At 32.6% G+C, this 26857-nt stretch overlaps 1 protein-coding gene across 1 annotated transcript in view; it reads right to left on the reverse strand.

The window, feature by feature from the left end:
* Positions 1 to 6: 6 nt before the first annotated feature.
* The window catches only part of LOC134853478 (carbonic anhydrase-related protein 10-like), a 60217-nt gene continuing 33366 nt past the window's right edge, over positions 7 to 26857 (reverse strand). The window contains exons 4-8 of the mRNA XM_063869478.1: positions 9279 to 9470; positions 8382 to 8477; positions 7708 to 7932; positions 5622 to 5853; positions 7 to 555 (exon numbers count right to left, since the gene is read on the reverse strand). Coding sequence (XP_063725548.1) covers positions 380 to 555; positions 5622 to 5853; positions 7708 to 7932; positions 8382 to 8477; positions 9279 to 9470 — 921 coding nt within the window. The 3' untranslated portion in view covers positions 7 to 379. The remainder of the gene's footprint in view (positions 556 to 5621; positions 5854 to 7707; positions 7933 to 8381; positions 8478 to 9278; positions 9471 to 26857) is intronic.

A 26857-nucleotide genomic window follows, 5' to 3' on the forward strand; every position in this document is an offset into this window, starting at 1 on the left:
AGGTAATCAACATGACAAAAAATAGAATCTTTGTGTATAAAACTGGTGTAACTAAACAATTTCGAAATTAAATTTTCAAAAAAGGAATTTAAAATTCAAATTTAACAGTTTTTTTTATTATACTGCCTTCGTTATGAAAGTTTTCTTTCTACTCAAGTTTTGAACTGTTTTTTGGCTATTGTGCAACTTTTCGAAACAGAAATAAAGAATGTTTTCAGCCATTTAGGTGTATTTTTTTCGTTTCATGGCTTTAAGGAAGGCACTTTCTCTTGGCGTCGTAGCACATTTGTTCTTATGACAAATGACCTTAAACTCTAGTTTAAGTTTAGCAAAGGTCAAATTATTGCCATAATGTACCGGTTGTAATAATTGCATCGGGTTATCCGCCATTATCCGTTTCAATTGGAATAGGGTTAAAATGAAGTGTTTGGAAATCGTTGTTGCTGGCTTGTGATTGGACGACAGAATTGGAAGGCTCTGATTGGCTAGCTGATGACGATGTCTGCTCCTGTTGATATTCTGGGTTTGATATTGTAGGCGAGTACAAAGTATTCACTAAAATGAAAAAATTTCTAATAGAGATGATTCGATATTCAAGAGAGATAGCCGGTTCCTGCATCCAAAAGTTATTTAGCAAAACTTTGAACGTTTGTTTCATTTTCCCCCATGTTTTGATCAAATGGTTAAATTTAATGAAAAACGAAAAGAATGAAAATTGAATGAAAGTGAGGTAGCATTGAATTTGAACTGAAAGTACATTCAAGCTCAAAATTAGATAACAAAATTTTTTGGGCATAGTTTTCACAACATTTTTTCACAACAAAAAACAAACACAGAACAAAAAAACTGTTAATGTGTGAAAACAAAAAAAAAAAAAAACACACATCCGAAGACCAAGCTCCTCCTTATTTTCAATGCAACAATAAGATGCAAATGTATAATAAATTTTTGAAAAAATACAAAAAGTTTAAATTTTTAAAAATTCATTAGACTTATATGCTGAGTTCTGAGGTTATTCTGGACTAAGAAACCTGCTATTAGATTTGAAACGACTTGTGATGAGAAAACTTCCAAAAAAAATTTTCAATATAGCATTTAAAGAGTTCACTTTTGCAATTGTCATCGGTTTTGAAAAGGGAAAGCTACTTCAAAGATGGTAAAGTGTATTCGCAGCAATCAGTAATTTTGCTTTATATCATTAGTCTTGTTTATTGTTAGATTCAATGAGCGTTACAAAAAAGTTACCAACGCAAAAAATTTCAGAACATCAAGATATGAGAAGCTAATGTAGTAAACGATTTTCAGCTAATCGATTTTTTCAAGAAAAGCCCATGCAATTTTCGTCCAATACACCACTCAAATGTGAATTTTCAGATCGGGTCTTTTGTCAATCCGAAACCCTGAAATCCGATCTTTGCAAAGTAAAAGAAAAAACTTAATAGCTACGTTGAATGAAGAAAGCCAAAAACTGATTTGAATTGTTCACTTTTAAGTCCAACAACACTGCATGAATATTCTGGTTGCCCCTCGAGGTCAATGGAACAATGTTCAATTAAAAAATTTGAAGAAATTTACAAAAAAAACTAAAAACAATATTAGTTTGCATTTAAGATCCCCAGGCTATTTCAAGTACAATATTTATAAAGTATTCAGCAATTATTGAAAATTTCCGAGCCGGATTTAATCGTCTGTAACGCGCTAATAACTCGAAGTATATAGCGCGCTAAATATTACAAATGACAAAAATTTGCAAATTTAAAAGCTTTCTTTTTTGGGGGCTAAACAATAATGGGTAAAAAAACCTTCTAGTTGTGCTCAAGCTATCAATGTCTATCAGATGATTTTGAATTTTGTCAAAATATTTCACTTCAAATTTGAACCTTCTGTGAAAAAAATTGATACACTTAGGGTAAATTTTCGGAATTTTTTGAACTGGAAAAATAAGAGTGGAAGACCTGGAACATTTATTTGCAGCGAAAGACCCAATAAAAAAAATTCCGTTCGAAAACTTTTCTAGATAAATCAACAGAAGATTAAAAAGAGTTGGAAAAAATAGTATCTTTCTTTTTTTCTATCCCAAACTATAAACTGAGCAGAACAAAGTTAAGTGATGTTGCTTTAGCAATGTCTTAAAAATCCAAAACATTTGCTTCAAATCAATTTGAAACTTTTTGTTTTTTTTGCGCTAGATTGTCTCAAATTATCCAAAAACAGTCTGATCATAAAACAAAAGTTAAGTCTGATCATAAGTTAATTCAGATCCGAGCTTCGCAAAGTTCGGCCGTGAAAGTAATTGTACATTAGCTTGAATTTTACAGGTTTCAATTTCATCGAAAAACTTTCGTTTTGCGTTTTATGTGGTGAAACAAAATTGCCATTTTTATCAAGATATGGTCTTAAAAACTTTTTTAGAGTTCGCAAACAGTTTTTATGATTTCAATTTTTGTAGAAAAATCAGAATAATTGTACTTGGGCAATTTTTGCTTTTTCTGACACATTTCCACCTTTTAATTAACCATTTCTGCAAATTTTGCAAATCCTCTGAAGTAAACAGATTGAAATTTAATATTTATTTGCCTCTGATATTTTTTGTGAAGTTATGATGCTCTAAAGTATCTGTGTAAAGTAACTTTGGATAATTAGCGCGCGATATGTTTCGTTTTTCAAAAGATGGTGAATTATCTCCACTCAATTGGAAGCAAACTAATTGTCTTAATAATTGCGCTTCAGAAGTTTTGGAACGTAGAAGTTGCAATTTTGTTTTCAAACAAAAAATTGTTGTTTTTTTCTACCACTGCCAGATTTTCACAGTTGACGTTTTGACATATAATAGATGAAATTGTTAACTGGATTCGAGCTGAATATGAACGGGCAAAACAAATGTTTTCAAGGTGTTGCTATCTGTGATCTCCTCGTGCCAAAAAAATCCCATAAAAAGAAGAAGCCAGCTTTCCGCAAAAAAATACAAATAGACTGTTAAGTTTTTTTTTCAAATGGGAAAGAAAATTTTTTCAGCTTTAGATAAAATTGACTAAAAATTCAGATGATTATATAACAAAAGTCTATAACAAGAAGCTTATATTTCTAACGAAAACCTTTAACTTCAAAAACAACAATTGCTTCTGCTGTTTGCAGGGAGTTTTCTAGGCATTAAAAATCTCTCGCACTACACTCAATTAAATGATTAACCAACGTTTTCAAAATAAGTGTTTCGGGTTTTCACTAGCTGTAAATTCAATATGAATTTCATACCTTACACACCAAAAAATTAACGTGAACATTTAGTACTGGGGTGAAAACGTCAGAATTATGGAAAACAATTTGTTCATGTCATCGCTTGAAAATTAAAAACTTTATGTTCTGAACTGATTTTTAAAATTAAAAAAATCTATAGGCCTTTACTCTATACGCCAAATTTACCATTTTCAAAAAAAAACAGTATGAAAAAAAATCTCTCCTTTTTTGTGAAAGTTTCTTCTACTTCATTTATTCTTCATAGAGAGCTCGAACATCCAGAGCATTACAATGATACGAGCATATTTCTTCTTTTTTCTGCGATTTAGACTACCCAAGCTTTAACCAAGCTTTAGTTTAATTTATGGGATCAGAAAACGTGGAAAATTTAGTACATGCCAGAGAGCAGTTGAAAATTCAAAAATTTCAAGACGTTTCTAGAAAAACTAAATCAAACTTCAAGTTTTTGAAAAGGCGTGATTTGATGAGAAATGATTAAACAAGGCCAGTTCTGACTAAGGAAAAGTTATATAGTCAAAAATTTAATCGTTTTAAAGTATCGGAAAGCTAAAAAATTTTTTTTTCAAGATCCCAGCAACTAATGTTAAGAAGAGAGATCGAGACACAAAAAAAAATCCGTTAACGCAAGCAAGTGGTCAATCGCGTGCAACTCCCTGCAACCTCAACTCATCTCCCCCACATCTCGTTTATGGGTACTGTTTGCAAAATCTCGTTGCAAGGTTAATTTTATTGCTATTTCAAAACTTGATTTCGGAGAAAAATCCACATCTTATCCAAGCGAAAAATAATATTTATAAACTTTTCCAACTCAAAAAACTTACTTAAGAAAAGGCTTTGCAAAATTGAGGCGTTTATGGTTTGCTCTATCCTCGCCTAAACAATAAGTAAACAGAAAAATTTAGTTAGTCTTTGTCCTAATTTTCATATATTGTCCCGCACTAGAGTTTCATGGAAAATAATCTGTTACAAGGAATTAAAACGCCAAAAAATTTAACCCATATAATCGATTTTCATGACACATCTGTTCGTGAAAATGGTCTTTTAGGGGAATTTAATCAATTGTTTTATCAATTTTGGAAATCTTTATAATCATTATAATAGATTATAACCCATTTTTATTGCAGTTCATGATTTTTTTTGTTCATAGAATCGAAAGAAAAGTGTATTAATTTGCAAAGATGAAGTGTCAATACTTCTTTTTTTGCGCGTTCTGCTAAACTAAAATCCGAATGAACATGTTCATCCACCCGTAGCCCCTTCCTTAAACGTTCACGCCCCCAATGTGAGGCTCGGAGTAAACTGGGGGATCGTACAATCTTGGGGGTGGCAAGGGAGGATTACTTAGAAGGAAGTTTTGGATGGCGGACAAGGAGAGAATGAGGGACCTATTAGGAAGAAATTAGAAAAACTAGAAAAAATTCAAGAGAAACTAGAAAAAAGATTCAACGCTGTATAGATTTTTTTGTAACGCCTTCTGCTCAGTTTTTGACTCGTTCAATCGAACCGAATTCTTTTGCGTTTTTCGAATCCCAAACATGGTGGAATCTTGAGATCTCACATAATTTTTTTTGTTACAAATGTTTTATTCTAGGATCACTTGTTAACAGATGGTTTTTAATCGAATCACATTATTGAAAAACGTAGAAAAAGTTTCAAGCTAACACCAAACTTTTTATTGATTTAAGAAAGAGCTTTGACTTTTTGATGTTTATGTAGAAAAAACGCCGCATTATCATCAAGCAATTCATTGACTTTAACAAGAGATATGACGTTCTGATGTTTATGATACAGAAAAATATCAAACTAACATAAAAGTGTTCATTGATTTTAGCAAGAGATTTGACATTTTAGTGTTTGTCATCTAATTTCTGTTATAATTTCGTAAGTCATGTAGTTTGGAATGATTCACGGAAGCCGGTAAATGTTCTATAAGTTTTCGCACGAGCACTAGTTTGATAATATTCAGGGAAAGTTTTTACGGACCATTGAACAAAATGACGTAACCATTTGCTTTTTTGACATTTCCGTACGTTTTTTTTCTGTGGAGAGTCACGTCTTTTAAGGATATTTGGGAAATTTGCGAGATTGACGCAAAAAAATTTAAATTGAAAAAAGATGCATCGCATGAAAAATAATAAAATCCAAAAAATATAAATTAGCAGTTGTAATAAAACTTTTACAAGTGCGTGTCAACGGTATTTAGAGACGCTTCTAAATTGAACAATTTTTTTTGAAATAATTATGCTGTAGCCCCATAAATTTTAGTATCCAATCAATAAAAGTTACTGGAGAATTACCATGGTTACAACGATAGTTTCAAATAATATATCTGATTTAAAGCTGTGTAAAAAGCGAGTTCTACTTACTGGAGTATTTCATGATAGAGGGGTCCCCCACTCCATAAGCACAAGCGGCAGGACCCTGACCTCCCTCCAATCTACTTCTGACATTGGTCCATAAATGCATGCCCCTCCCCCCTCTCTGCTGAAGGGGGCGGGTATTTCCCATCATGGGTAGCCGTGTACGTTCCGCCTCGCGAGGAGCTGTTCCTTCGGGTGGGGGTTTGTTGCGGGATATTTTAGAACGCAGGTTTCGGATCTGAAAAAAAGCACTTTTTTAAAAATTGATGTTCATTTTCTCCTGGATAATATTTGATTACCGGGATAATATTTGATAATTTCTCTCAAATCGAGATTTTCCGCCCAGCGTCCAGCGACCATGCGAAAATCCCTGTCGGTTACAGCTTCCAAAGCTGAACAACGGCTTCAAAGATGAAATTATTTTTTGATCGAAACATCCGAAAAAATCCTTTGTTTGTAATCCTCTGATTATTGAATTAGAATTAGAATTATGAGATGTTACATTCAAATAACAATAGATAAAAGACGATTGATCCATGAAATTTCCGATGTTGTGCGGAAGCGATCTAAAACCGAATTCATGATGTAAAGGTAATCTTCTTTGCTGAAATTTTATGCAGTTCTGCTTAAGTAAAATAGCATCCTAAGTTTTGAACGCTTAAATTAGAAAAAAAAGATGATAATCGTGCAGAAATTTTTCAACCTGAAAAACTTATCAAAGTAATTTTTTTTATCAAAACATAAAATAGTTTGAAATTAAGAAAAACTTTGAGACTGCTGGCAAAATTCGTTCATTGAACTTATCCTGCAATCGGGGTTTCAAAAAAGTTTTGGAAAAATTTACCTTATTCCATCCGAATGCTTCCTTTTTTGGAACTGTTTTACAAGATCCGTTTATACACAACCGGCTCAATGAAGCTTCTATAGGTGCCAATATAGCATAGTTTTTTTTCGGAAAGGCGAAAATTTTTCAATGCCCCCTCTCGAGAAAACGGGTTTCATAGCCAGAGCAAAACCTTGCATTCACTGCCAGGAGTTTATAGATTCTAGGGCGACTCAGGAATCCTGCCAGGAATGCTATAATTTGAAAAATAGGTTGAATATCAAATGTTAAATTTTAATTCTTTAAAATGATCATTTATTCATATAACTCAAAAAAAAATTCGAAAGAATTTTTTCACAATTTAAAATTATTTTTTGACAAATATATGCTTCTCTTGAATTGAAAAGTTCATATACGGCGCTTTAAACCAATTGAATAGCCTACAGTGTCCGCTTAAGCGGTTGATTTTTAAATATTAAGCTATAAAGTTTTTACTCATGTTTGTAGCGCGCATAGCCTGAATGTAAATTTATATAACCCAGAGTTCTCTCAATAATATACCCAGGTCAAAATGCTCATTGTATGTTTCGACAATCTTGACTAAAATTCGGTTTGTTTGACCGTCTCTAATGAATGCGGGTATGTTTCGACCCAAGCAAGATATGTTTTGACCGTGCTCGACCGAAAACAATGTGCCCGATTGTGCTCGACACAAGCAAGATATGTTTCGACTGTCTCGACCAAATTTGGGTATTTTTCTACTTCAGTTATTGCTAGTTACCCTAACTCAACCGTTATAGTTTATGTTTTTCGGGTAATACCTCAGGATTTCTTTCTATCAGAATGAAATTGATGGGTTATTTGCAACTCAAATACTTTGAAGAGATGCATTATTTTTTAGCCTTTTTTCATCTTATGGGTATTCTGGTTTTCAATTTGCATCAAAAACATTAACAAACAAGTTAATGTTCGAACTAATTATTCTTAACTCACATTTACCGCGAACAATTAGTATTTTACGGCCGTTAGTGAGGTATTTTTTGACCGTTCTCATGGCATGTTTCGAGTTTTTGCTCGACCCAAACCTCTGCTTTGACATTTTTTTTTGAGTTGAAACTTAAAGTGAGCGCCTCCACACGATTATCGACAAACAAACTTAGGCTCTGCATTGATTTACTATGAATTTAAACAACGTTGAAAGCCAGGCCTGGATACTTGCCAAATACTTTTCAAAGAAAACCAAAATTTCAATACTCAATATAAACATACCTGCCATCGAGGTATATTTATGGGCCTATTGTACAGTATCCACGTGACTCCTTCGCTACACGGGGGAGCTGTTAGACTCCCCTGGTATGTAATGTAATGGTGGGTTAGGGGGAGTAGGTCTCTCACACTCACTCCCTCAACTTGTTTCTTCTCCCCTTTAAACCCCACTTTGTTCAGTCCGTGGAAGAGACGCTGGAACTCAGAGTTGGTCTCGTTGTCACTTTCCTGCAAAAAATAATACAGCCAGTTTTGTTTTGTTTGGGATAACAAATCAAATTATGCAAAAACGAATGTTTTATACCTAGTTTCAAGTCGACGGCCAATACTCAATTTTCAAGATTCTTGCCAACAGTGATTTTGCTATCATTTTGGTTATATGTTTGTGTTGACAACAATCGGACAGGATCAGAAACATTTGCAAGGTGAAATATGTCCGTATAATTCATGCATAATTTTGCTAGACTAGTAATGACAATCCAACGCAGGTTTTCTGTTTAATTTTTCCAAAAATTTAGACGCCCAAGTAGTTGGATCCTTTTTTCACTATTTAAACCACTGTTTAAATCTCAACTTTCAAACAGCAGCTTTATTAACGCACCTATTGAGTGTTTATTTTTTTCGCATTTTTTGAAAAAACCTTAAACAACTTTCTGAATGAAAAGTGAACATTGTACCTGAATAAAGACTGTGACCGCTGCTATGCCGTGTGCTTTTCCCAGAGCCTGGTCATAAGACAAATAGAGATTGTCATTGTAGAAAAATAACTGCAGCTGAAATACAAAACAAATATTTGGAAAAACCTGACAGAGCCAGAGAGACCAGGTTGACCTCCAAAGACCGAAAAAAGCTTATTGTACAATTCTATTTAGGAATTCGTTGGAAAAAATGCTTGAATCATACAAATTCCATTCATAAAATTTTTAAGATAAGCTTCATTTCAACCGAAATTAAATTTTTCCAAAAGTCATAGATATAGAGAGTTCTTGAGTATTTTTTCTATTTTTTTTTATCTGAACAACTTAAATTGATCTTCAATAACTCGGCCAAAAAATTTTTCGAAATCTTGGGAAAATCTTGAAAGCGAAATCGCCCCTTTTTGCAAATCATCAAAAATGTTTTAAGAAAACTTCGCTATCTTATTTTTTTTCTTCAAGATTCTTTCAATTTTCTTGAATAATCTAATCTCTGATATCTTCCAAAATTTTTCTGAAGATATCATTTTGGCACAAATGCTAGCGGTACCATTCCCCTGATGAAAAAAGACTATCAAACAATTTCATTAATGGAAAAAATGCTTGTAATTTTTTTTTCTTTGAAAATGTATGGAATTGCCCAATGAGCATTTTTTCCCGAAACAAAAATTGTATGATAAGCATTTTTTTTGACCCGGGAACACTAAGTAAAAAATGTAAATTACACCAGAGAAATATTTTTTGAGCTATTCTTTTTTTGATTGCCAATAATTTTTTCAAATTCATCTTGAAAAATCCGAGGACAAATAAGGCTATGAGTTTAAAAAAATGCTAACGAAATTTCAAAAATTGTACCAAATTGATCACAAATGTAATTACCTCAGCCGCGAAGTAGAACCCGTCGACCGAATGTTCCGACCCATGTGTCTCGCCTGTACCGTATCTTAACTTAATATGACTAAGTCTATAGGAGTAGGATAGGGGACCCCCGTCTAATGAGACAATTCCACTTTGTCTTTCATCTAATTTGAACTGCAGTTCCTGGCCCGTGTTCTCAAGGTTACCGTACACCTGAAATGTTATTAAAACATCTTTTTTTTATTATATAATTATTACAAAACAATAGAACATTACATACGTATAGGTCACAGTTAGTTCTAAAGGTCACCGTACACCTGAAATGTTATTAAAACATCTTTTTTTTCATTATATAATTATTACAAAACAATAGAACATTATATAAGTATAGGTCACAGTTAGTTCTCAAGGTCACCGTACACTTGAATTGTAACTAAAACGTTACTGATTTATTATATAACGATTAAAAAACATTAGACCATTACATAAATACAGGCCTCAGTTAGTTCTCCATGTCACCAAACACCTGGTTTAAAAATATAATCTGAATTAAGCTTCTATTAAATCTCATATTTGTAATACACCTGAATGATCAGCGAAGTTTTATTTATAACTATTTAATACTAGTGACAGCTTTTCTAAATCGATGTTACACCTATGAGCTAAAATTATTTGTCTGTTTTAGTCAGATTTCAAAAAATTTGGACTGAAACCATAAGTTTGAGACATATCATTCCTATGTTGAAGATTCGCTTGAATTAAAAACTAATTTCATGTATTGAACTCGTATCATAGGCTGAAGCAGCTTTCTTTTGGCATGAAATCAATAAAATAAGTGGGATGGTGATAATGCAGAAAGAAAAAAGAATATGCGTTTGATGAGAGCTAAAAACTTATAAGGTTCTTAAATTACGAGTTGGAAATTTAAAAAAAACAAAGCAAAGTTTCACATTTTTTTAAGAAAAAAAAGGATTTATAAAAATAGTCTTCTTATTAAAAATTATAAAATCAGGTCATGGAATTTTGAGAATTCCGAAGGTTGTATTATTAAGATATTCGCTTCAATCTAGATTTAGATGAAGAAAGACGGATTAAGAGATTACGTGTCATATTTGACACGAACGAATTGATTTGATACACAGCACCACACAAAAATTTCCCCCACCACTCGAACCCTAAGCCCGTCCAGAGAATATCTTTTTCATTGACTGCATCATACCAAAATATACCCCTTTTAACAATCTTCTCTCTGTGAAAAATAATCAGAGCTTAATTCTTTCAACGAAAAAAGAAACCAATAGTGGAAAATTATGCGGTTTAACAGACTATGATTTTGCGCTATTGATTTACCTTTTCCAGGAAAGAGGTGAACTATTTTTTTTGTTTTAAAATCTTATAGCTTATGCAGGAAAATAACCACACAATTGATATGATTGAATAGATTTGAATAGAACTGGAAGAGACAAAAAAGTTTAAAAAGTTACGCGCTAAAATTGGTATGTAAATCATAGCTTAAAAAATTGAAAGTAACCAGTTAGTGAACTAAATAAAAGCCGATTCAGCGCTCAAACTCTGCTACAAAAAGGCAATTCTTCAGCTGTTACCGCCACCTGTAAGTTTTTCCAGGAAAAAAATGTTTAAATTGTTCGACAACGATGAAATCCGACAAGCAGTCTGATCATTGCTATATCCTAAAGATATTGGGTTCCGTTGAAAACCTTGTAAAACAACTGATTTCAGCAAAAAATTGAAATTAATTGCATTTTTCTGGAAGTTTTTTTAAATAATTTTTGTGAGTTATAAAAAAAAAACGTTTGTCTTAGAAATAAAATGATTCCATAGGTGGCAAAAAAGTTTTGTGACATGAATGAATTTTCCTCACTTATGACTAGAAACACCAATCTTGCCTGAACTTATCAGTCAAAGTCCAAATGTCATCTCCGCTTTATCACCCCATCAAACAAATTCTACTCCTTGTTCATCAAGTTCAAAAACAAAACCAACCACTACTAAAAATTTAATAGGCTCAAAACTTCCTGTCTGCATACAAACAAAGGTATAAAAAGGATAACATTTACTTTTATGCGTGCTTTGCATAAGTTATGAGAGGCAATAAAACTTTCTGCAAACTAAATAAGCCGCCACTGAAAATCACAAGAAGGAACTATGAATAAACTGTTCTTTTTCTGTCAGATTCTGACAACAAAAAAAGTTTTTGGTGGCCATAAGTGTTAAAATATCAGAGAGCCGATTGCCTAGATTCGAATTTTAAGAAGATATATTCAAAAAACTGTCTCAGTTATGAGAAACACTGGTTGGGGTTTTTTTCCGTTTTTCAGCGTTTTTTTTCATCTCTGGGTAGGTTTCAAACTGCCTTTTATATCTAACTTTTGTGTTTCGTTATAATCATCCAAAAAATTGACTCACTTCTCACTGTCTCACTAGCCGTATACATAACAGAAATATCAAAAAGCTATAATAGTTTTTCTATTTCATTTAAAATTTGGAAAACTAAACGGTGTCGAATTTCCTGTGCTACTTGTATAGCAACTGAAAATTCGTTTTTGTTCCGACTTTCAAAAAAAATATAAATATTTATGTTCGGTGTGGTTTTTTTAATTCAGGAAATTTTCACCTATGGAAAAAATAGTTATCAACAAAAATAATTGTACATCCCATTTTGAGTTTAAATTTTAAAAGCTATTTTACCTCCGTTTATTTTTTGTAAGCTTCTGGGGGTTTAAAAATTGCCAATTTGGCCATATTCTGGACTGAATTATGCGCGCTTCGAAGATTTTATTCACATTGCGAAATGCTTATGCGTGGCGAATTATCCCGCACAACAAATTTTATTCAAATTGATTTGAGGCTAGCTAATCGGATCGGTCGTATTAATTTCATACCCCTCAACATTTTACATTTGATATTGTCAAAAAATTATCGGTTTTCAACATTTTCTTTTCCCAGAAACTATTCGATATGAATTATGAACTAAAGTGACAGTATGAAACAAAACTGCTCGCATATCAGGGCAAAGCAGTTTTGCCCTGATTTACGAGCAGTTTTGTTTTTACTTCGAATTCCAACAAGAACCTGTGAAAATTCTAAGTGTATTCAAAATCGTTTCTGTCATTGTATAATCTCAAAGACTTCCTTGAGAATTGAGCCAACTTCGCCCCGGGGATACCTTTTTTAAATTACTTGACTAATTCCGTTTTAATGGCATTTTGAATTTTCACTAGCGGCAATTTTAAGCAATTGCGATTGAAAATCATTTTGAGATAAACGCGCCACCCGTTTAGAGTCAATAAAATTGTCATCCACCAAAATTTTATGACGTTTTTCGAGTCTAGTAGCGCATTGATTGCCTCAATTTAGGTTGGAACGATTTAATTACGCTCAAATAGCACAAAATAAACTAGGCGTTGATTTTCCTAATTTGGCCGAATTTGCCATTTTCAGATCCTCATAATTTTACATAAAAGATCACAATTAAAATATTTTTTTGAATTTTGAGCTCGAGGCGCTAATCTTTTTTAGGTTTTAGTCTAAGAAATCTAATAAAAAAGCTAGTTAAAAATTCGAATTTGGTCTGGAGAAAAGTAACGCTTTGAGCTAAGTACTCTCGTCACTTTCTTCGACAGTCGGAACAGAAAACTTAACAAGACTGCATAAAACAGACTTAGACTGCATGCGTTTTTTGTAATAGTCAGATTGTTTGAAAGTAGGCATCATATGCATCAATTAATTCAGTACAGGACTACGGAAGCTAACAAGTATTCCAAAGAGCCAATTAAAAATTTCCAAAAGAAATTTTATAAAGTTTTCATCCTTTTTTTGCTCAATTCTTACAAGGTTGTATCATGGGTCAGCCCGAATGCAATAATTGATGATTTTGACCGCCGTTTTCTTGAAATAAAATAGGTGCAGTTCTGTGTTTTCTGCAATAAATCCAAAATACAGTTGTGATTTATAAATCCTCAAATCTGATTTATCGATGTGCCCTGTCCATCATCCAGTCTCTCCAGCATGTTGGATTTTTACATCAATCGATATCATAAAATTTTGAACAAAACATTTTGAACAAACGTTTTGATCAGGTAGTCTTCTAGTTTACTTTTCCCAAACTTATTGGTGTTTAGATTTTAATTGACCTAGTAACTCTGTTTTTCATCAAACACATTGAAATATAATGTTAAGTGGAAGAACATGAAACCAAGAAATAATTTTTTTAAAGAAAACCTACAGTGTACGGTAGATGACTGTAAATTCGATAAGTATAAGAAACGTGTTTCAAAACTTTAAGGCACAAAATTTCCCTGATTAAAATTGCCTTGACCGCCTAAACTCAAAATTGAAAAATTTAATACGCCACTCAGGCTTAAATTGCACAAACTTATTTTGAGTTATTTGTCTTAAACTAGCCAGAATGGCCATTTTTAAACCATTACAATTTAGCAAAAAAATTACAGTGAAAACATTTTTTGAATCTGAGCTCGAAGTTGTTTCCGTGCTTTTTAGATTTTAATTTACGAATGCTTAAAAAAACTTGTTAAAATTTTGAATTTCATCCGAAGAAAAATAACAACTCAAGTAATACGTAACTGTTATTTTCTTCGACACATCGAAAAAAAAGATAAATCATGAAAGATAATTCTGTTATTTTGATTAACAGCATGCGTTTGTTGTAAACATCAGATTGTTTCGACGTAGATAGGCATCACTTCTCTCTCTTGGTTGTTTCAGTAAAGGTTTGCCCAGGCAAAAAGTATTCCAAAGAGTCAAAAATTTTGTCAAATGAAAATTTTTAAGCATTTCATCATTAGTTCTTGGCTCAATTCTGAACAACTCGCAACGCGTATCAGTCCAAATGCCCTAACTGGTACTATAGTGTTCAATTTTGTTGAAATAAAAGTTCTACAGGTTCTTCCGTTATTCAAGAAAAGCAAAAACATATTTTTGTTGTTCGAACACTCAAGTCTCATTTACCAATGTTCCTCTTAGGTTATTCAGTCTCTTCATTATGAGGGTTTCCTCCATCGACCGGTATCTTAGATAGTTTTTTTTTTTGATTTTCCAAAAAAGTACAGAACATAGTTGGCACTAAAGCTCTGTTTTTGAACAAACAATTTTTAAAATAACATTCTAAAAGAAAAACGTGAAAACAACAAAGTATCTATTAAATTCAAACCCAGAACATACAACAAACTCTATAAGTATAAGAAAACTTGATACAAAACTTTTAGAAACAGAATACAATACATTATTTATTCACACTTTTTGAGTATAATAGCGCATTGATTGCCTCAATTCGAGTTGAAAGGATTTGGTTACGCTTAAATAGCAAGCTATTTACAACGCGTTATTTGTCCTCTGCTGACAATTTTTAGACCATTCCAATCAAAAAGAGATATTTTTCAAACCTGAGCTCAGGATATCAGTATTAAATTGAAATTTGATTTAAAAACTTAACTAAAAAAATAAAAATTCGAAAATCGTCCGGAGAAAACCAACACCTCGAGCACAATAAATCCGTCATTTTCTTTGACAATTGGCTTTAAAAAAACCAAAAAAAAAACACATCTTACACTGCATATATTTGATGAAAAATCAGATTACCTCAAAGTAGGCATCACTTGTAACGATTGTTTCAAAAAAGGACTGCTGGAGCAAAAAAAGAAAACGACCAAAAAAATCAAATGAATTGTTGTAAAATTTTCATCATTAATTCTAGGCTCGATTCTGACAAACTCGCGACATGCGTCAGCTCGAATGCACCAACTGATGATTTTTGTTTATTCTTTCATGAGTTTAAAAACTGCAGGACCCTGCATTCTTCGAAAAACCCAAATCTTACTTCAGATATTAGTATCTTCAATTCTCAGAATAGCATATTCCGTTTCTGTCCCTCAGTCTCTCTATAATGAGATAGTTTAAAAATATCCGGGAGTATAAAGTTTATTGGCAGAAAATTGGAATAAATTAGTATTAAAAAAAGAAACAAGAAACTAGAAAAAAATCTCATAAAATCATAACCAGGGTTTACGGTACAAGATGGTACCTCCGACAAGTATAAAAATACCTGTTACAAAAATTTTAAAAACGGAATACAATAAAATTTTTTGCGCCAATTGAGTCTTACAACAAACTGATTGCCTCTTATGCTCATATGCCATGGAATATATTGTGCATTAATTTTCCTAAGGTAGCCAAATTGGCAGTTTTTATACCAATATTATTTTTTTAAAAAATCACAGTTCAACTAACTTTTTTAACTTGAGCTCAAAGCATCAGTATTTTCAAGGTTTTAATTGAACAAATCTTCAAAAAAGCTGATTAAAATGTCAAAATTGGTCAGGATAAAAAAAATTCCAGCACAAAATTTTGGTCAAATCATAAATTTTTAAAAGATGAATTTTTATTGTGAATATTTTTCAGACTGATTACGTTTGTTGTAAAAAACATATTCTGAAAGTAGGCATCACTTATTTCGATTACTTCAGTATCAAAGTACCAAAAAAATGTTCAAAAACCAAAATGTTAATTTAGTCAAATTTTTAAAAGTTAGTTTTTCAAATTAGTTTTTCAAAAGCTAGCAACATGCATCTGCCCTAATGCTTTAACTGATTATTTTGTGATTGGTCTCCATTGAGTTAAAAGTGCGGCATGTCCGTGCTTTCCTTGAGAAGTACAAAAATTTATTTCAGATGTTTGAATGCTCAATTCTCGTTTACCGATGTTCCTTTTCCGTCATTCAGTCTCTCAATTACGAGGGATTCGTCCGTCGATGGTTATCTTGAAATAAGTTCAAAACTTTCAATCAAACAGTTTTGTTTTGCTTTTTCAAAACTTTCTGGAGTATAGAAAAAAAACATAAAGAAAAGTATGACACCAAGAAAAAACTTCCAAAGTCAAATTCAGGGTATACAGTAGGTGATTGTAGATTTTGGTTAGTGTACAAATATCTGTTATCAAATTTTTAGAATCAGAACAAACAAAATTTTTCACACCAAGTTTTTGTAAATCAGATCTGAAATGCTACCAAAAAAAATGGCCAGGTTTTTCGTCTTTTTGAATTAATTTTTGTTAGGACTATTAAAAATATATATATTTAAGGCCGGTTGGTTTCAAATTTCACACCTAATTTTTTAAAATTGAAAGCGTATGAGTTTTTATCCAAAAATTAATGGACTGACCGGCAAATATGCTCTCAGTGGGCCCAAAAGCGGATGGCTTGCAGCTCAAATAATGCATTGATAGTTTCAATACGCAAAAAAATGTTGCTTTGCAATTTATTTGAACTCAAAAACGTTCCAAATTGAGTTGAGGCAAACTAAAATGAGAAGAGTTTATCAATTATTTTTAAGCAAAAACCATTCGAGATCAGTTGAGGGGCAGTCAGAAAATTCAAGGCTTTGCCCTGATATACGAGTAGTCTTTTCGAATTTCGTCCGACACCTCGAAGCGCGTAAGAGCGAACAGTGGACCGAGTTGTTCTGTTACCCGCAAGTTTAGCTAACTCATACCTGCTTATTATGTGATCAAAAGTGGTATAAACTCAAGCCAAACATCATTGATTTAGTTTCTAAAACAAGTTGGTGGAAATTTTTATGTTAAACGATCAAAAATATATCAATGTTCCTTTTTTAAACTTTGTATTCGGGTGTGTTTTAACTTTTTTTCTTTTTTTTTGTTTTACACGTGAAATCAGGTACCACAAATAATCAACCGACTGGGCTGAGGGATATATCATATTAAAGCCCTTACAGTCGTGATTTGAATCACATTGCAAGAATTCAAAAAAGTTATCCCAGTGTTGTGAAACTTTTGAGTTTTTCGTCTTGGTTAGAGAGAAGAAGCGAGCGAGCAGTTTTATTTCAATTGATTATTTGTTTAAAAGCTTACAATAGCTCAATTTAAAACGTAAAAACTTAGTTTTTTTGGGTTAAGTTAGTTTACCTTGTGTATTTTAGCGCCTTTTTATATCCGGCTATCCTTGTTTTATATTCATCTCGTTTAGTATTTCAATTTTTTTTCGTAAAGCTTTCTCGTCTTGTCCTTTAGAATGGAGTATGATTTTTTGCTTTGAACCATTCGTTTGGTATGTTGATCAAAAATATATAAAAGAGTTGCTATTTGATTCTAAGATGATTAAAAAAAAACTGTCAGTTTTCAAGTGAATTCGAGAGTATTTGTTTTGTCTAGCGTCTTAGAAGGCGGTTTTGGAAGACGACCAGACCGAAACTTGAGTCGAATAAAGAGAATCAAGTTAATAAAAACATAAAGCAAACAACGAACAAATCTGGGTGTGTTTTTGAGGAATAATATCCCGTTATTAGTTTGAAAGTATTAATTTAGCAGTTTGTATGCAGAAGCATTTTGTGGGTGGGGTAGGGGGGTGGGTGGGGCTACGAAGGAAGCAGACCTTAATTTCCTTAAGAATTAGACCTCCTTGTCACCTTGTAAGTTCCCTTTACCCTTTTTCTAGTTTTTTTGTGAATTTTGCCGATAGACAAAAATTTGCTCTAATTTAGGAATGAAGCGTAAGCAGAAAATATTTTACTCTGTTTTCTTCCGAGTTTTGTATTCTTGTAATTTGTATTCTAATGTTTTCTTCCGAGTACATTGTAATTTCAATTACATTAGAGGAGAAACAGTTTTGAAATATACCTTAATGAAAAAATAATTTTGCTTCATTAGAAAATAGTTCGAAACACGAGAACTTTTCCATTTGTTAACTGACGTGAGTCAACTGACTGAATCGTAGATTTACGCAGCTCATCACCAAGTTCAAAACCACATGTAGAGATCTCTTTTACTATATCTCCCTTTTGCAAAAGGGGGAGATTCACTACTAGGTACAAAAATCTGTTATGCTTAACCTTTGACTTATTTCTTTATGGGGGGGGGGGGGGGTATTCGTTATAGGTACCCCAAAGGGGTGTAATTACAGCAGGGGCTGATCTAGGATTTTCTCGAGGGGGGCGGATTTTCAAAAAGTTTCCGAGCTTTTTTTAGGTCGACAAAACTGATTTCCCGAGCTGTCCTAAAGCAGTAAAAACTAAAGAAGACGCTGTTTGGGCCAAATTTTGAGCGCCGCAGGCAAGTTTTTGAAAAAACGTCAAAAAAGCCGTTTTTTTTTCAATTTTTTGAAAAAAAACGTCAAAAAAGGCGACAGACACAGAATAATTTATGTGTCTGTCGGCCAAAAATGGATTTCATAAAAAGTACCAAAGGACCAAAGGAGGGACCCTTTGGGTCGGTAGGGGATCGAATCCCTGAGAAAAGAAGCGTCCCCCCAATCCGTCCCTGAGTTAAAGTGATCCCCACAAGTATACAGTAAACTACATCACGGATGTACCCAGTGTATGATCGTTTCCTCCTTCCAATATTATGGTTTTGATACATTAGAAAGCACTCCAAATATGTGCATGTCTTCTTCTTAATTGAACTATCATTCATAATCCCATAAAAAATAGTCGATCGAACTTGAGCCGAAGACAATTTTCTTCTACTTATTTTTTGTAGAAATGAGACTACAAAAAACGGATTAAGAACGTAGAAAAAAGGTTTCTGATACATGAAGTACGAAGTTTTATGAGGAGGCTCTGATAGAAACTAGAATTATCGTACAAATAAGTTTATGCATTGCAAAATTGATCGTCAAAAAATTATGTTTTCTTTTTTCTTTTTCTTTTTTCTTTGCTCAGTTCTAATCAGCTGTATGAAAAAAATCCCCGTTTCTGTCCAGCTGGGTTATTTAGTTGGGAGTAGAGATGTTTGTCCACACCCTTACCTTTCACCCACCCCAAGGGGGGTTGCCGCCTTGTTCCCTCCGAACAATAGCCCCCCACTGGACTCCCTAATGGACTCTCAATAGCACACAGAGCCCAAATTGCCCTTTCAAACCTAGAGTATTCTAAATCCACGCTAACCAGGCCTATCCTAGAAATCCCTCTTTATTTATAAACTACGTGTGAAAACTGCGCCACCGTCACCATAAGACATGACAATTTTTATTTTATTGTGATAAATTGGTGAAGCCTTCTTCTTCAGGGAGATGAAAAAATCTACAGGCTAAAAAATTACAAACTACTGGTTTATAAGATTAGATCAATTCAGAGTAATCAAACGGAAAAAAATCAAAAGAAACATGGACAGCCGGTTGCTGTGCGAGTAGAACAGAATGTTCCGACCACCTTCATAAAAAAATACAGTTTTGAATACAAATATTCTTAGTCTAAAATCCTAAATTTATTCGATTTCTCTGAGCGCAACATTGAATTAAAATTTAAAAAATTTAAGCCAAGGAAAACCTCGTTATTAGAGTCGTTTGAATCAAAACTAAAAGGTCTTTTATATGATATATCGCATGACCGAACGCCATAAATATTTGTTCTACTTCATTTTAGTGGGGAAAAATGAAAAAAAAAACTAATTCACAGGAATACAATGCTATTCCTCATTTTCAATTGTCAGAAAAGTAACGAAGCGTTACATTATGAAGTTTTAGATTAAATGATTTATAATTGTTTCTATTTGATCTTCATTGAAGTAAAATGAGAAGTCTATAAGAAGCGTATAGGAAATCCAATTATTTTTTTGCAAAATTTTCCGAAAAAAAGTCGACAAAAGTTTTAGTTTCCTTCTCTCACGCAAAGTCAAACGTAACGTAGTAGCATTTAGGTGAGCCTTTACAAATGGCCATCGTTAAATTTGAATACTATTTTGAGTCTTTACACAAACTAGCAATTTTTCTTGCATTTAAGATCCGAAAATGGCTAATTGATGGCTTTTAAATCTCCATAGTTCTAGCGATGCAAATAGAAATTTGAGGCCCAAATGTCAAAATTGCTTGTTAGTAGGCAATAATTTTCAGAGTGGTCAAAAATTGCTTTCTTATAATTATTTTGATAGAACCTTAGAACTTCTCAGAAAAAAACTTAGAATGTTTATTGATAGGGACTTTCCTTTAGAAAGCTGTAGAACAGCAATTTTTTCTCAAAATTTCCGATGTGACAAGTTTTTGTTTTTTTTTTTCGCACAAAATAACAACGAAATCTCAAGGCCAAATTTGACGACTTGCCACTTGAACTTGTAATTAGCTGCTGCGCAGTTTGTAATTAGTTGTTCACTGCAAGATTTTGTATCAATAAATAGCTGAGTACTTACATACAACACTTCGAAAACTGTGTGGTGTGAATTGTTAAAGTTAGTTTTTTTGTTCCCACAATAAGCTCGAAGGGCTAAATTCGTTTAATTGAAAGATTTTTTTTAAAATCATATATTCTGTTTAAAAGAAATAATTTGAGAAAAACAATTCGAAACGATTTTATCCAGAATACAGGGTATGGAAACAAAAAAATTGCAACTTTTCAACGTTTTTTTGTTTTTTTTTCCTGGAGAAAACTGATCATCTTAGAACTTCTTTGTTTAACGGAAATTTTCTTAAGAATTGTAAAGCAGGGGATTTTATTCACAAACCTTCTAAGAAGTTGCAAGGTGAGGATTTCTTATGGACTCTTGAAACCAAGTTTTGTTGAAAAAAAATTATTAGAAACATAAGAGAAAATTAATCCCCTTGAGGGGTAACCTTCAGTTAAGTTTTTCAAAAGCAAGAGAAATTAAACAAAAAAGCTCCATTTTTTCTGAATTTCGAGTATTGGAAAACATGTCTTGATTCTGATGACATCACTGAAAAAAGACTTGACAAAAGTCTTGACAAAATTAGAATTATGGACTTTGAAAAATTTTAGTTGTAGCTCGAGTTGCTTGAAGAAAAAGCTTGGATAAATTCAATCTTTGTTTTAAATTTAGCAGGGAGCGTGTTTTAGGACTCAAAATTTAGGAATCATTTTCGCATGTTGAACAAAACAAGTAGAAAACTGTGAAAACACTTGTTCATTGGTTTGGACTCGAATACACAAATGAAGTAAAAATTGAGTTGACAGGCGCTGATTCAATCAAGTTGTCATGTCTTTGCAACTTGTTTTTTTTTCTCATTTTGCAATTTACTTCCCTTGCTTTTTTTCGAAAACTCATCCCTGTTAAATTTTTTCTATCGTTGTTTGCTCATTGGTTGAAATTATGAAAAATTTAATCATTTTCTCAAAATTTTTTAATTAGTTTGGCGAACTCTATGGTTTTGAATTTTTTTTTCAGATTGTCAAGAATGTTAAAACCTTTTCTCATTAATTTCTCTATCCATTTATAAAGACCTGGTCACGTGCTGGCTTCGAAAAAACGGCGAGATCTTGCTGAAAGTATAGCTGCTCAGAAACTGAGTGGTATGTTTTTTTTTCTTCAAAAACAATAGTTTTCAGCTGATTTAAGTAAATGTTTTAAATTCAGGCACAAATTGCTTGATTACTCAAACTTTTTTTCTGAAGATAACTGTCTCTAAACATTTTTTTGGACAATGTAACTGTTGTGATTTGTTTTTTTTCAAAATATTTTTGACCTTCGATTTCAATCAAATACTTGTGAATCACCGTCACGAATCGACCAACGGTCGATCATTCGCTGTTCGTATGAAATTTAGAACGGACGTTTCAATTCACACTTTTTCTTTTCATCGAGATGCATTGACAAAGGATGACATTTAATGAAAATTATTAAGCGAACGTTTTTGCTCAGTCTTAGAATTAAAATTGTTTTTATATGAAGCCAATCAGCAGACGAGATTTGTTTCAACTATCTAATATGGATGCTCAAAAATCCTAAATTGATAAAAAAAATTCTGCCGCTTAGACAAAAGACGAAGATGTTCCGCCGGTTTGACCAGTTAAAACAGCGCCAGGCAAATTAACTAGAACCCTTACTAAACTCAATCCAATATTGAGAAGAGATAAAAGAGTCGATATAACATATAATTTATTTCTAATCCGTCTGCTAAATGTTAAGTGGCATAAAATTAAGTGATATGTTTTTTGGAAACTCTATATCAACATTTTTTTTTGTTAAGATAACCGTTTTTTTTTTGTTGCTGGTTTTTGGATTATAAGTCAAAAGTCACCTTTCTACGCCAATTGAAACTAAACTCAAAACTGGCACTAGAATTGGTAATATTCAACATTAGGGCAGTTGAATATTACTTTTTGTTTTCCCTTAGTTACACTGAAGCCAGTTTAACAAGGGTTCTAGTTATTTTACTTGGCGCTGTTTTCATTAGGAACGAGCGCGCTATGGTGGCAAACCGGCGCAACATCTCTGTCATTTTTCACAGCGGCAGAACTTCAATTTAAAATTTTCGAGTAGTTTTATGACAATGCGAGTTTCTGATTGTTTTAATTATTGCTTATTGGTGGGTATCTAAAACTTATGTAGGTGAGTTAGAGGGAGGAGACTGATCATGCGTAGTTGGTATTTTTATTCCCCTCACTATCCGTTACGTTACTTACTGATAACAAAAATAAAAACATTTTGCATCGACAAAAATATATCCCAAAAATGTCCACTTGGAAATCGCAATCAAAAAGGGGAGTCTCAGATAGTAATTTGATATTAATAATTAATCATATTCACAAGTGCACAGTTGCGGAAGAATTAATTATTGATGCGCAATTGCCGGTGTGTTCAAAGCACTGCCTTTTTCTGTATCCGCCCTTTACACAAATTGAGCTCACCGAATGACCATCTGAAGAAAATATAGGTGACGATTTAAGACCAAAAGACGAAGGAAAGATAATTGTTTTCGCTTGAAGTAAGTGGTGCTAAAAAGTTTGTTTTTTGGTCCAATTCACATTGAACAACGGTCGTTCACTTTTTCAACAAGAGCCAGTTTTAAATTCGTTACTTGAGAGGCATCTAACTGAAAAAGGTCAAAATGTTCTATCGATTGAGCTTAAAAACGAGAACAATCTTGATAACCTTTAATTAGCTAAATTTGGAAAATTGCCGAATCAAGAATACACTCATACGAGAAAAAAAGTAGGAAAATTACTACAGCTGAAAGAAGAATCGCCAATTAATGTGCTTCAGGCTAAAGTGAATTCTTAAGCTCTCAAATTTTCTTTTTTATCATTGTTATCTGATTTTTCGATATGAAAGTCTTTTTTTTTCGGAAGGTCTTAATATAAGTCAGACAGTGCCAGGGTTCACAAAAAAAGCTAAGCTTACATACAATATTTTCATACAATTCCATTTAGAACAAAAAGCTTCATGAAAAATCTATGATTCTTGATTTTTCATATATGGAAATTGAATGACTTTTCCATAAAACAAAAAATTTGAAAATGATTTCTTACATTTGGTGGGTTGTGTTTGTAACCGAACACAAGTGACAAAGACCTTGATTTTCTCAAAACAAGAGTCGTCAAAGATTAGTTTATCTTGCATTTGCAATGCATAGGAAACTACTCTAATTGTCTAACACAAATGATATAATGAAACTTTAAGCAGGCAAAAAAATGAACTTTGCATGTATAAAGCAATTTCTTTGGAAATTATTTGCTTGAGTTGCATTTTTTGAGCACTTTCAAAACTATCTGAAAAATAATATCTTCTCACCGTCGAAAAATTTTAGTTTAGCTTTTAAAATTAGCTTTTAATTAGAATTCTTTTGGCAAAAAAATCTCTTTTTATTTATGACGATTCGCCGGCTTTTCTGCCAATACAAGGAAAAACTCTTCAAAATTTTGGTGATACCATAACTCCGGCAACTTCCAAATTTTTTGATTTTGAATTTTTTATGTTTTAGCATACTCAACTCTTCTGGCTCTAAAGTTTGGTATTCAACTCAATAATCAAAATTTTAAATCAGAAAGTTACACTTGAAATCCTTTTTTTAATAATGATATCATGAATTTCAGAAATGAAACTAGAACTGAAACAAGACTGCTTGTATATTATAACATAACCCTGAGTTTTTGAATGTATATCAAAATAATTATGTTAAAACCATGCACTTCGAAAAACTTGAAATCTTTTCTAAAAACACCTCATATAAAATCTTAACATTAAAAACATACATTCAATCAGTACTGATACTCAAAAAAAATTTAATTAGTATCCCAGATTGAGTTTCACTTGTGAGTTAGCATAAAAGTTTTTCAAAAAATCCTCATCAAAAGAAAGGGATAATTTTTTTTTCAATTGTAAAACTGGTTTAAAATCTAACTCTGATGTTTTTTTTGCAATTGAGGTATTGCAGGTCTTAAGCGTGGCAGTTATCAGCGCTTAAACATCCGCTGATAATTAATGTGAAACAGCGAAATAATCCCTGAAAGTATTCTGAAGACTGGGTTTGCAACTTCTCGTCGTTTACAGTTTGTTTTGCAATTGAGATATTGCAAGTCTTAAGCGTGGCAGTTATCAGCGCTTAAACATCCGCTGATAATTAATGTGGTACAGCGAAATAATCCCTGAAAGTATTCTGAAGACTGGGTTTGCAACTTCTCGTCATTTACTATGAACCGGAATTAAACCCAGAGTCTGAAAAAATTGATAACAAATTTGTTTTGGAATTGTATCACGAGGCCAAACTAAGAATTTGTGATTTTAAGGCGAATTCCGCAACAAGAACACTACCTTTTTTTCTTTTGTTCTTTCATTTTCCTTGATCGTTCCGACAAATTTTTAACATATTTAAACTTTTATATCTGGAAGGAAAAGCATACAGGAATAAAATTGTGCGCTTATCCAGTTTGAACGTTACACTTTGATCCCCGTGCCGAATGAGACGCAGTGGACCGAAGAAAAGCATGGTATTCTTACCTGACAATATCAATTCTTTTCCTGCGATCATACTCTCGGTTCAGTTTCATTATTTTGTAACCAGCAATTTTACAATTCTTTGACTTTATATTTTGTCTTTTTTTCAATTTTGTAGCCAGGTAGACCCGAACTGACCAAAAATGCTAATCATACACTTTTCTTGCAATTCCATAAGTACAGAAAATTGCATGAAACGTCTATGATTAGTGAAGTTTCATATATTGAAATTGTATGACTAGCGTTTTTCCGTGGGCCGAAAAATTTTTGAGAGGTGTTCGTAACCGAACACAAGTGACAAAAACCAAGGTTTACACAGACTAGAGTCCACGAAGGTTTGATTGTCTCGCAATTACAAAGTAAAAAATGACCTGAACTGTCTAAAAGTCGTTCTGCACAAATGGTATACTAAAAGTATCAAACTATTAGAATTTGGCAAAAATTTTCACAGATGATCTTTTCAAAAATTTGCTGTTTCAGTTGATCAGACATTGATCAAGACATAAATAAACATGCCATACAAAAGAAATGGGTGTTTTCAACTCCTTTGAAAAAATTTATCCAGAGAAATGGAAGAAAATTAGTTTTTGTGTATCCAGGACTAGGTTATACAAATAAAAGTTTAAAATAATCATGCAAAAAGTACGAGTACAAAATTCGTTTTGCGGTTGAAAAAAGTTTTTTTTGGGCAATTTCAAAATTATTTGGAAAAATTGATGAATGGAAATTGTATGAGTAGCAATTTTTTTGACAAAAATTTATTTTTTTATTTAGTAACTGAGTTTTATGTGAAAGCAAGAAAAAAGTTCTTTGAAAATTCGATGACACCGTTTTAGCAAAATGTATAAAAACTGTGTGACTAGTATTTTTTCATAGACTTTTTTTCATGGGATTATTTTTAGTATTTTTTCGTTAGATAAACATTTTCGGTCTATGTAGGTCAACTATGGGGAGCTTCAGAATAATAGCTAGAGTAATTGATTGTTTTTTGAATTGTTTCAACGTATGTTCAAGAATTGTACCAAAGCAAATTGAAAAATGATATGCTTCCCGTCAAGTCGTAAGTGAATTACATAAAACAACGGGGCATTCTAGCAATGTTAATCAATTGTGGAATCTTGCTTTTTCAATCTTGCTTTTTGCGATATGAAAAATGAAAAAAAAAAAAAGAAACTGCCCGCAGGTTTGAAGAGACTTATAATGACAGGAGGAGGTGGAAAATCTATTCAGTTTGGATTGGAAAAACAGAGTCACAAACTGGGAGACAGATATGGGCCGGCGGGTCGGTTGAAAAAAATCCACACAAGTATATCTAATCGACAATATAGACAAAAAAGCACACAATAATCAGCCGCGCGTTTCTTCAACATTACACCCCCTTCCTGTAAGATAACTTATTACAAGTTATATAGTAGTTATATAAGTTATAATTATTTATATAAAAATTTAGTGGAGGGTATACAATTTCGTATTTCTATAGCTGGGCAGTTTTAATTTTTCTTGACCCATAGTTGAATTTTTGCGTGTTAAGCCCTAGGGTTATTGAATTAAAATTTCTCTGGTAAAGAACAGCTGATTTAAGGAAATATTGAAGATGCTATACACGATGTTATAATTAAATAGGTCAAACTAGAAGTTTCCAATTACAGTAAAGCCTTGAAAAATGCGTAAAATGCAAGGCCCTTATTAATGTATAAACTATTTGGACAAAAAACTTTGAATTAATTGATTTAAAAAGCATGTCACAAAATGTATTTTCATTCCTAAAAAAACGGGGTTGGTTTGCATCATTTTTTTTCACGGGGGCACGTGAACAAGTGTTTTTTCACAAGGAGGGTTGAGTTTTTGGGATTTTATTAAAAACAGGCGTTATTGTGTGACTTTATGAG

Source organism: Symsagittifera roscoffensis, chromosome 8 (genome assembly GCF_963678635.1).
Source record: "Symsagittifera roscoffensis chromosome 8, txSymRosc1.1, whole genome shotgun sequence".
In the NCBI taxonomy this organism is placed as follows: domain Eukaryota; kingdom Metazoa; phylum Xenacoelomorpha; order Acoela; family Convolutidae; genus Symsagittifera; species Symsagittifera roscoffensis.